The 12,024-nt window shown below is 53.1% G+C and overlaps 1 protein-coding gene across 3 annotated transcripts; it reads right to left on the reverse strand.

The window, feature by feature from the left end:
* Positions 1-1,848: 1,848 nt before the first annotated feature.
* On the reverse strand, positions 1,849-12,015 carry SDHAF2 (succinate dehydrogenase complex assembly factor 2). Of its 3 annotated transcripts, none has more exons than XM_059710487.1 (4): positions 11,919-12,015; positions 8,806-9,029; positions 8,597-8,706; positions 1,849-2,589 (listed from the first exon to the last, which is right to left on the reverse strand). In XM_059710487.1, the coding sequence occupies exons 1-4, from the start codon at positions 11,952-11,954 to the stop codon at positions 2,453-2,455; spliced, it is 507 nt and encodes a 168-aa protein (XP_059566470.1). In that variant the 5' UTR covers positions 11,955-12,015; the 3' UTR covers positions 1,849-2,452. The 3 variants fall into 3 exon arrangements, with proteins under 3 accessions (XP_059566470.1, XP_059566471.1, XP_059566469.1); XM_059710488.1 differs by lacking the exons at positions 1,849-2,589; positions 11,919-12,015 and adding exons at positions 5,870-7,446; positions 11,766-11,899; XM_059710486.1 differs by lacking the exon at positions 1,849-2,589 and adding an exon at positions 5,875-7,446.
* Between the last annotated feature and the right edge of the window lie 9 nt (positions 12,016-12,024).

Consider the following 12,024-nt stretch of genomic DNA (forward strand, 5'->3'; position numbering starts at 1 on the left):
GCAGAGGCAGGACGCGAACGTGTCACCAGTGCCGCTCTGCTTCCTCCCGCCGCCCCGGTGACGGAGTGCCCCCGGGAAAGGTCCCGGCCGTGTCCTGCCCCCTCCCATGTGACCCACAGGTCATGCCTCAGTTCCTTTGCTACAGTTTGTCAAAGTGCAGCTTTCTGTGGCCACCGGCGAGGCAGCGTGTCCCGGGAGCAGGCGCAGCAGCCTGGGAGGCAGGCTGGACTAAACCGGGCTCGGGAGTCTGTCTGTCTGTTGTTAATCCTCACCCGAGGATATTTCTCCTTTGATTTTAGAGAGAGGGGGAGAGAGAGGAACATCGATGTGAGAGAAACACAGCCAGCGGTTGCCTCCTGCACGCGCCGCAACCAGGGCCCGGGCTGGGGACGTGACTGCAACCGAGGTATGTGCCCTGGACCAGAACTGAACCCGGACCCTCAGGCTGCAGGTCAACGCTCTACCCACGGAACCACGCCGGTCAGGCAAGACGCTGGCTTTTTCACTGAACAGCTCCTTGACCCTGAACAGCCTCCTCTCTCCGAGGCCCCTTCTGTACAAGACGCGCGAGCCACTGGCCCGGAGGAGCGACAGCACGTGGGTACAGGCTGGTTGGCCTTCTCCTGAGCCAGGGCGCTGGGGCACTGAGGGGTGGGCAGGGCCCGAGGAGGCTCCAAGGGGACCCGCAGCCCAACAGTGCTGGGAACGCGTGCTGCCTCCCACCCACAGCTCATCCCTCCTCCCCCCACAGCTCATACCTCCTCCCACCCACACCTTGTCCCTCCTCCCACCCACAGCTCATCCCTCCTCCCACCCACACCTCGTCCCTCCTCCCAACCACAGCTCGTCCCTCCTCCCACCCACACCTCGTCCCTCCTCCCACCCACAGCTCATGCCGCCTCCCACCCACAGCTCATCCCTCCTCCCACCCACAGCTCGTCCCTCCTCCCACCCACAGCTCGTCCCTCCTCCCACCCACAGCTCATACGTCCTCCCACCCACTGCTCTTCCCTCCTCCCACCCACAGCTCGTCCCTCCTCCCACCCACAGCTCGTCCCTCCTCCCACCCACAGCTCGTCCCTCCTCCCACCCACACCTCGTCCCTCCTCCCACCCACAGCTCGTGATCACCAGCCATCTGCTTATCAGCTCTGCCGCCTTCCTAACCCGGCGTTACCGGGCAGGCCAGGGCTGCGAGATCACCATCCCACAAGGATCACAGCTCCGAGGGCACAGTTCAGACCGCCCCTAGCAACTAAACATTTGCAACTCATTCATTCTTAAGACACTGTTTATGTTACTCTGTCAACTGCAATAATTGTGAAGACTGCAGAAATAGAGAAAAGTTGGCTGTGGTGTTACACGGAAATGAAAGCTGTGACTGTGTCCTTGTAAAATTCTATAAACCTGCCTGTGGCTCATATGAAGTAATTGTGCGAGGACTGGGAATTTTGATTTTCCGCCTTGAAACATTCTCTAATATTCGGTTATCGTTGTTTACAAAGTGACATTTTAGAGAAAGGAAACCTGAGGAGGAAGTTGGCTGTTAGGCAGCACACACACCCACGCCCCCCGCTGTGCCTTCCAGACTCCGGCCGGGGGTCTTGGACCCGCTTCCCTGGGCAGGGGGCCCCGCTGGGCTGGAAGGGAGGGCCGCCCCCGGGCTCAGGGAGCTGTCCCCCAGCGCTGCCACCGCCGCCCTGCCAGCGCCTCTGCCGCAAGCGCTGAGCGGGCACATCTGCTTCCCTACACTGCCCTCCTGTGGCAGAGGCCGGCCAGAGCCCAGGCAGGCCTGCTGCCAGCAGCACTTTGACCAACCCCTTTTTAAAAAAATATTTCTATTGATTTCAGAGAGGAAGGGAAAGGGAGAGAGAGATTGAAACAGCAATAATTGGGGATTGAGCCGGTCACCTGGGCATGCGCCCTTGACCCTTGACCAGAATTGAACCCGGGACCCTTCAGTCCACAGGCCGACACGCTATCCACTGAGCCAAACCAGCTAGGGCTTCTTTTTTTTCTTTAAAAAAAATATATTTAATTAATTAGCTAATTTTCAAACCAGTTATTGGGCATATGTAATTTTTAAGTAGAAGGAGTAATCACAAAAACGATTAATATTGTTTTTCTTTAATCACTGTTTTCTGTAGGTAAAATGGATACACATTTATGTAATAACACAAAATCTGCTGCTTTTTAAACACCTGACTTCAGAAACACCCGTGAAAGTCAGCTCAGCATTGGTGGCTGCAGGCGAGTCGCCGTTTGAAAGGCAATTCCATGTGTCCGAGGGCCGGACAAGCAGCGCCAGCGTGAGCCCCGCACCTGCCGCGGCCTGGAGAGGTGCCTCCCTGGAGAGGTGCCTCCTGGCGGGGCGGGGCGGGGCGGGGCGGTGGGCTGGGGGAAGGGAGGGGGGCAGGGGCGACAGCGGGGCGTGGGCGAGCGCAGGCCGGGCCTCAGCGCCCAGCGGGCTTTTCGAACAGGTACTCGAGGTCCGGGGCGCGCAGCCGCTGCTCCTTGTTTTTGTTTTTCGCGAAGTCTCTCAGCAGCGCCAGGATTTCATTTTCAAATATTTCTGGTGCCGGTTTTGCTTCTGCAAGAGAAGAGCGGGCAGAGCGACCCATGTCAGTCAGCCAGCAGGTAGCGAAGGATCTGGGGGGGAGTGGGGGGCGCAGCCGGCAGCGCGGACGCACAGACCGCCCCGAGCGCAGGCACGGCCACGGGTGCCGGCGACTAGCTGGACGGGGCGCTGCTCGGCTGGCAACGTGCCTCCGCGGCTGCCGACGGCAGAGCCGGTGCAGCGGACACCGTCGGCCGCGAGGCTGAAACCTTTACCGTCTGGTCTTTTATAAACAAGGTTCCCGCCCGCAGCCGGCCTGTCCCAGCTCCACGGCCCGCCCTGCCCTGCATTTGGTATTTCCGTTGTTCTCGGCGACTGTGTTTTCCTTTCTAGCCTGTAAACTTCCCGAGGCACCGGTCCTTGGTGGTAGCGGCAGAAAGTAGGAACTCGAGTCGCTTAAGCAAAACGGGATTCGCTGGAAGGCGAGTGGAGGCCCGCAACGCGGACATGAACCCAGAAGCAGGTCGGAAGGGACGGAGGCATGGAAAGCAGAGGTGAGGCGGCCAGCTTCAGTCTAGGGGGGCGGTTGGCAGGGCGCAGCTCACCTCCAACCTTTCTTTCCACCCGAGACCCTCAAGATTCAAACGACAAGCAAAGCCCCCCCCCCGCCCCCCCCTCCCCGGGAAGCTGCGGTAACGTGTGCGGGAATCGCCCTCCCTCCGAGGCTAACACGCCGCCAGGAGGGCGTTCCTCAAGGCCACGTCTGGTCCCCCTCAGCACAGGGCCCAGCACCCGGGGCCAGGCCTCGGGTTTCTGCAATGATCAAAGCAAGATCGAGGGGCTCGGGCCCCCAGGGTGTGACGGTGGGAGAGAGCACGGCTCCCCTCCCAACAGGAAGCCAGTGGACTGGACTCCCGCGTCCTCATGAGGCCATCGGCGCTGAGGTCACAGACCCCGAGCAGAGTGAAGCCTATGGGGCCCCCAGGAGACGGGGACCTGAGCACCGAGGAGGCGCCGGGCAGGACACAAACAGGGCGAAGCCTCGAAGCCTCGGCTGAATGTCAATGAGCCGCTAAAAGCCGCTGTGCGCTAGCCACTGACACGGGGGAGTCCCGCCCACGGACGCGGGGGAGTCCCACCCACAGACAGGTTCTCTCACCCGAGGAGGCTCCTGACAAGCCTGGGTCAGGACGGGAGGCTGGAGAGAAAGCCTCCCTCAAGGACGCAGGCCCAGGGGAGGGGTGCAGACCCCACGGCGAAGACAGCATGAAGCCCGGCCCAGGCCTGCCTTCCGCAGAACAAACGCCTCCGGGAGCAGGTGAGCAAACCCCGGGCACACGAGGACCCCTCTGGGCTGATGGGAGGGTAAAGGAAAAGCAAGTCCTCTCCTGGGGGATGAGCAGGTGGGTCGCTGAGAAGGCCCGCCCCTCGGACCCAGGGCCACAGGGACTGAGCTGGGCGGGGCTCACAGAGACCCCCCCTCCCCCTCCCGCTCCCCCTCCCCCACTAACAAGCACCAAGTAGAGAGCAGCAGGCTCTCCAACGGGGGAGGGAAAAGCAGGGAGAGAGACTCCCTCTGAGGCACAGACGTGCAAGGAAGGCTGGACGCGGAGGGTGAACAGCAGCACTGCAGAAACACCCTCGGAAGTTCGGTCCCGCCCTAGCACACGGTCACAGTAGGGCTGGTGGTGCACCGAGGGGAGCCAGAGCAACAATACTCCAAAGTGAGCTTCACTCCTCACCCGACTGACCCCCAAGCTAACAGCCGGACACACACAGGCCACTTCTAGGCATAAATACTACCTACCTCAGTCTTCCTGGTCTTACGATGTCTAACATTCAACACACAATGAGGAGACACACACACACACACACACACACACACAGTCAAGGGACAAAGCAATCCACAGAAACAGACCAAGGGATGACCCAGATGTTAGACTCTTAGGGAATTTAAAGCAACTATGACTAACATGTTAAAGGCCCTAGTGCAGTGGTTCTCAACCTGTGGGTCGCGACCCCTTTGGCGGTCGAACGACCCTTTCACAGGGGTCGCCTAAGACCATCCTGCATATCAGATACATTACGATTCATAACAGTAGCAACATTACAGTTCTGAAGTAGCAACGAAAATAATTTTACGGTTGGGTCACAACATGAGGAACTGTATTTAAAGAGCCAGAAAGTTGAGAACCACTGCCCCAGTGGAAAAAGGAGACACAAATGGATGAACCGGTGAGGAACTCCAGCACAGGTGGAAACTGTAAAAGTGAAAGGGGAAGGTTAAAAATAAAAGCAAGCAGCCCTGGCCGGTATGGCTCAGCTGGAGGGTCGTCCCATGCACTGAGGGGTCACTGGTCAAGGCACGTGCACGGGCTGCGGGTTCGGTCCCCGGTCAGGGTGCTGGGGTGGGTGTGAGAGGCAACCGATGTTTATCTCTCACGTCGATGTTTCTCTCTCTCCCTCTACCTTCCTCTCTCTCTGAAATCAATGAAAACATATTTAATAAATAAATAAAAATAAGCAAATAAGCAGAATGACCTCAACAGGTCCATCCTGAGATCTGACATAGTGAACTGAGGGTAGGTCCATAGATATCATCCAACACAAATTACCCAAACTGATGCATAAAAAAAAAGAGTAAGAGACACAGAACAATCCAAAAACTAAGAAATAATATTCAACAGTCTAACCTAAGTGTAATTGGACCCCACGTGCCCAGAGAACCCAAAGCAGGATAAATACCAAACACAAGCATCTAGCATATCACATTCAAACTGCTAGAAGCCAAAGATAAAATGCTGGAAACATTCAGAAAGAAAAGATACATTATATACAAAGGAACAAAGACACAGCAGACGCCATGCCAAAAACCAGGCAGACCAGAAAATGGCACATGGTAACACTAAGGGAATTTGAAGCTGGTGGTACAAGGTAACCAAAGCAACAACCACCCAAATCCAGCTCAACTGAACAGACTGACTCAGTTCTCCAGCCTAGCAAAAAGTGTGCCCCTATAATGTGCGGAAAAATTGTGAACCTATAACTCTATATCCAGTGAAAATATCTTTCAAAAACGCCAAAAGCAGCAGACCTACATTACAAGAAATATTAAAGGAAATTCTTCAGGAATATGATGCCAGATGGAAACATGGATCTACATAAAGAAATGAAGAACTCAGAGATGATTAAAATAAGGTAATATAAAATACCAGAGGCCCGGTGCACAACATTTGTGTACTGGGTGGAGTCCCTCAGCCCGGCTTGTGCCCTCTTGCAGTCTGGGACCCCTCGGGGGATGTCCAACTGCTGGCTTAGGCCTGCTCCGCATGGGGAGCGGGCCTAAGCTGGCAGGTGGACATCCCCCGAGGGGTCCTTAGCTGCCGGGGTTCTTGTTCCGGCATTAAGAAGGAGTTCAGCAATCTGGATAAGGGCTATGTGTAACTTAATAAAGAGTCCAGAGACGAAACATAATTTTGAAAGGCATTTGGGGGGTCAGAGGAGCTTAACTAAAGAAACTAAGATCTCCTCATCTCAGGACGCCTTGCTTTTTATTAACACAATTTGTCCTAAGATGAGGCGGAGATGTACGCATCAAAGGGTCAGGCTTCATATACAGAGGCCATTGTCAGATTATCAGGTTTTGGAGAAACTGCCTTCGGCTGTTCAGGTGTTTGGCCAGTAGGAGGCAATAACATGTAGATTAAGATGCCCTTAGCTGTCTGGCAGCAAGCAATTATCCTTTTCAGGTTTGGGGAAATGCCCTTCAGCCACTCGATTCAGCCCTGCTACCTGGAATTGGCTTCTGGAACTTAGCACTGCCGCGGAGGTGGGAGAGGCTCCTGCCACTGCCGTGAGCCCGGCTTCTGGCTGAGCAGCACTCCACTCGTGGGAGCACACTGACCACCAGGGAGCAGCTCCTGCATTAAGCGTCTGCCCCCTGGTGGTCAGTGCACGTCATAGCAACTGGTCATTCTGCCATTCAGTCGATTTGCTTATTAGCCTCTTATTATATAGGATAATGTAATTATATATTATATAAATGTTACATATTACATTATCCATGTATTTACATATAAGATACTATGTTATAACTTTTATATATATATATATACATATATATATGCTATCCTTTTCCTTATTTTAAATTGCTCTGTAGATAATTGTCTGAAATAAAACAACAGAAATGTAGTGTAGGCTTACAGCATAAGTAAAAATAGAAGGTATGACAACAATAGCACAAAAGATGGGAGGGAGGAATTGGAGTGAGCTACTGTAAAGTTCTTACATTATACATGAAGTACTATAATATTACTTGAAGGTAGACTGCCAGCCCTAGGGCAATCACTAAAAAAATTATAAAGAGAGGTATAAATAATAAAGGAAAAGTGGAGTAAAATTTAAAATACTCATTTAAAAAACCCCATGGAAATAGAGGGGAAAAGGAACAAACAACAGATGGAAGAAATAGAAAACAAAATGATGGTAAATTTGAATGCAATCACATTGATAATTAATTATATGTAAATGACCAAAACATACCAATGAACAGATAGAGATGATAAGATTGGACAAAAAAAATAAAAACTAAGTATGCTGTCTGCAAGAGGCTCAACTTAAAGTAAAAGAACGGCGCACAGGCTTGTGAAATCCCCGCCTGTGAGCACGCCCGGTCATGTCGCTGCGGCACAGTTGGCCTTGGGACAGGGAACTTTTCCAAGTGGTTTTGACCTCATCACATGAGCTCTATTAAAAGCAGGGTTTTCTCCAGGAGGTGACAGAAGGGGAAACAGGGTAGCTTTGAAGCCTGAGAGGGATTCCTTGTGAGGGAGGCTCCACTGCTGAGCTGGAGGGGCCACAGGGCACAGATCTGAGAGTGGCTTCCAGGAGCTGAAAGAGATCAACAACTCACAAGACCATTGGGACTTCAGTCCTACAACCTGAATGAGTTTCCAGACTGTGAGATCTGGGCACAGCTCTGAGCTAACAGCAGGGGTTGTTTGAAGTCACTAAGTTTGTGGGAGTGGTGGGGTGGAGGGTGTCAATGAGGGGGGGGAGGGGACATCTGTAATACTTTGAACAATAAAGATAAATTTTCAAAAATAAAGTCACTAAGTTTGTGTTAATTTACTACATAACAACAGAAATATAGATGGAAAAACATACCATGCAAACACTCATCAAAAGCACGTGGAGTGACTAAGTTACGATCAGATACTTTGGAACAAGGAACACTATCAGCAATAAAGACAGGCATTATCTACAATAATAAAAGCGTAATATGCTAATTAGACTGGACATCCTTCCAGACAACCTTCCTGACGAAGCCGGGGCTGCAAGGGAAGCCCAGGTCTCGGGTGCCAGAGGGAAGCCGGTGTCAGCAGCCAGGGGAAGGAAGACCTATTCTTGCATGAATTTTGTGCATCAGGTCTCTAGTATAATGATAAAGGGGTCAATTCATCAAGAAGATATAACAATCCTAATATGTCTCCACATAATAACAGAGCTTCAAAATATATGAAGAAAAACTGAGAGAACTGAAAGGAGTAATAAATCCACAATTACGGATGGAGATTATACGGTCCTCTCTTACTAACAGATAGAACGAGTACCGAGGAAATCTGTCAGAACAGAGGAGACATGGACCTGCAGAACGGCTCCTATTTTGTGACGCACATTGAGTGGGAACAAAAACACAGGAGACCCAGAGGGTGCGAGAACGGGTGAGGTGTCCGTTTCTGGCTCCAGTCCCAGCCGAGTCTTTCCTCAACCTGCCTCGGAGACCTGTGCAGTCTCACTAAATTCCCTTTCTGCTTACGTTACACAGAACAGGTGTCTACTGTCTGCACACAAAGAACCTTAACTAAGCAGACAAATGTTACACACTTTGGAAAAATGAACAGTGTCTGGTGAATGTCTATTTGCACGAGTAAAGCGGGGGGGGGGGGTGAGGGGGGGGGGGATTGCCTAGGATATAATCCCAGACTCAAATCAGCCCAAGTCACCCTATTTCTCACATTCCGCTTGCCTCCCCCCGTACCTGTAGCCCAGTGGTAAATATCCCAGTCATTACTGGGCTCATTAATCAGGCGATCATACAGGTTCAGCTGTTTCTCTGTCATTTGATGCAGATATTCTTTAGCAAAGAGGCTAAAAACGAGAGAGAGAAAGAGAGAGAGAGAGAGAGGAAGAAGTTAAAAGGCCGGTCGTCTCCAGCCACAGAGCAACGGCCCCCAGCCCCGCCCCCACCTGAGCAGGATGCAGTTCTCCAGCATGCCCCGCTTCCGGCTCTCATACAGCAGGCGGGCTCTTTTGGTCTCTATGGGCTCATCAGGTCGCTCCTGCCACGGAGGCAGAGGGATTTCAATCATATCCTTCTGGGAATCTGACGGGCTGTCACCTCTGTAGAAACGGCTGAAGGACGTCACGGTGGGCAACGGAGACACGAGGTGCTGCCTGGACAGAGCAAGCATCTGAAACAAACAGACCACACACATCTTTTTAGCATCCGACCCGTCACCCCCCACACGCACTGGGCGCCAAGCGCGTCGGATTTCAGCCAGTCCTCCAGAAGCTTCGCTGAGACTGGCCCCACGTTACAGCTTAGAGGCCCAGGCGCGGGGAGGCGAGAACACGAACCCAGGTCCCTCCGACGGTAACTGCAGTCAGACCCGAAAGCCAGCCTGACGGCCAACACGTTCTTGCCCTTCCAGATCTTCAGCGGAGTGCGTGCTCCCGCGATGCATTGTCCCTTGACCGTGTTAAAATCTGAGCATGCAGTGACGGCATGGACCCTAATCCTCCAAGCGCTCCCAACCTGGAGAAGGGCAAAGCCTCTGATGCCAGGAGAAGGTGTTCATGTCAGCAAGAGGGCAGGACAGGCAGCCCCACACTCTCCTGCTCCCGGAAACCATCAACTCCGTAACACACGGACCGGTTCCCTTCATGAGAAATCCCGAAACCAGTGAAGAGGCTCCCAAACCCCGGGCAAGCACAGAGCAGCTGCTTCAAAGCTGGAAGGAAAAGCCATGGCGGTCATTCATCTCGGTCCCGCCCCCTGGCCCAGCCTGGTCCGACTGAAGAAAACCCTCAGCTGCTGGTGTCTCCCCCAGGAGAGAAAGGGGAGCCCGAGACATACGCCCCGCACGCCGACCTCCCGGGGGGCCGCCAGACTGGCTAGTGTTTGTTCTCTCTGAATCTAAGCGCTCGCAGGAGATGGCACCAGGTTGGGTGCTGTCGAGAACAAAGGCAAGGGTTTGGTGGACTGGCCCGCACTCCCCCACCATGGCCCCTGCCCCTGGCCCAGCATAGAAGGAGCAGGAGAAAACCCCAACTCCTGGCTTTTTAAATAGAAATGTATTAAACTCCCCAACCAAAATACATAGAGTGGCCGAATGGACAAAACAATGAGATCCAACTGCCCTGGCCAGTGTGGCTCAGTTGGTTGGAGCATCGACCCGTTCATGGAAAGGCTGCAGGGTCAATCCCTGGTCAGGGTTCCTATGAGAAGGCAACCGATCTATGTTTCTCTTGCCCATCGACGTATCTCTCTCTCTCCTTCCCCTCTCAAGTCGATAAGCATGTCCTTAGGTGAAGATTTAGAAAATAATAATAAGTAAGACCCAACTATATGCTGTTACAAGGGACTCATTTTATTTTTTTATTTTATTTTTTTAATATATTTTATTGATTTTTTACAGAGAGGAAGGGAGAGAGATAGAGAGTCAGAAACATCGATGAGAGAGAAACATCGACCAGCCGCCTCCTGCACATCCCCCACCGGGGATGTGCCCGCAACCCAGGTACATGCCCTTGACCGGAATCGAACCTGGGACCCTTCAGTCCGCAGGCCGACGCTCTATCCACTGAGCCAAACCAGTTTTGGCAGGGACTCATTTTAGATGTAAGAATACACATGGGCTGAAGTGAAAGGATGAGAAAAACATATTCCATGCAAAAGTGAGCAGAATGACCCTATTCATCTCAGACAAGACAGACTTTTAATAAAAAACTCTCAGGGGGAAAAAAACCTGTCAGAAGATAAAGGAGGGCATTATCCTATATAATAAAAGCCCAATATGCTAAGTGTCTGGTTGTCCAGTCAGCCGTTCAACCAATCAAAGCGTAATATGCTAAGGCCGCTCAACTGCTCTCTATGATGTGCACTGACCACCAGGGGGCAGATGCTCCATCTAGTAGGTTAGCTTGCTGCTGGGATCCTACGGATAGGGACTGAGCAAGACAGGCCAGACATGCCCTGGAGCGCTCCCCGGGTCCCTCCCCACCAGGGGGCAGACGCAGTGAGCAGGTGGGAGATAAGGATCGAGGGGTCCCAGACTGTAAGAGGGTGCAGGCCAGGCTGAGGGGAACACCCCCCCACACCACCCCTCCCCCCACACACACATACACACACTCCAGTGCACAAATTTCGTGCACGGGGCCTCTAGTGTACTGATATAAAGGGCAATTCATCAGGAAGATATAACAATGATAAATACACATGCAATCAACACCAGAGCACCCAAATACATGAAGCAAACATTGACCAAATGGAGAAATAGCAATACAATGATAGATTTCAATACCTCACAGAGCATCCAGGCAGAAGGTCAATTCGGAAACAGAGAACTTGAACAACACTACAGACCCAACTGACCAGACAGACATAGACAGAACATTCCACCCACCAGCCCCGAGCATATGCTCTGCTCAAGCACACTGGGCACTTGCCCCCGGGGAGAGCCCAGGTGAAGTTACAACACGGAGTCCAAGGAGCTGGAAATTATACGAGACCTTCTCTGACCACAATGGAAGGAAACTGGAACGTGCATAAGTACGCGAAACCAACACTCTTAACCGATGGTTCAAATGAGTCGAAGAAGAGATCAGACGGGAAATCGGGAACTGTCTTGAGACAAAAGACACCGCATACAAAATGCTATTGGGTGCAGCAAAAAGGAGCACTGACAGAGGTGGACAGGAGTAAACACCTACACGGAAAAGGACGAGAGGCCGTACGATGCGGCGTGCGATCGTGCCAGGTATCAGGAAAGACAAGAACAGAGACTGGGGCGCCCTGAGGACCCCGGGCCCCCCTCTCCCCCGGGGAACAGGTGAAAGCCGCACGGGGCCGGGCAGGAAGGCGGATCTAGCTCATACACTACAAGACGGGCACCGCGGGCTCGGGAGGGGGCGGGGGCGACTGGAACCTCCTAACTTTGCGAGAAGGACCTCTCCTTGGCCTGCCCCTGCCACGGGCCGTCAGCAGCTGGACGCCGCTCGCGGGCTGAAGACGGAGGAGGAGGACGAGCTCAGCGCCCGCGGCGGCCCGCCTGGGGCCCCACAACCTCCACGCTCCTCACCCTCGTCAGAGCCGGCAACACAGCGGCTAGTGCCATTTTGCCCCGACCTGGACCGGAAGCCGGTCCCCCGGCCACTTCCGGGAACTCCCGGAGCCGGAAGACACTT

The sequence above is a fragment of the Myotis daubentonii genome, chromosome 9, assembly GCF_963259705.1.
Source record: "Myotis daubentonii chromosome 9, mMyoDau2.1, whole genome shotgun sequence".
NCBI classification, from domain to species: domain Eukaryota; kingdom Metazoa; phylum Chordata; class Mammalia; order Chiroptera; family Vespertilionidae; genus Myotis; species Myotis daubentonii.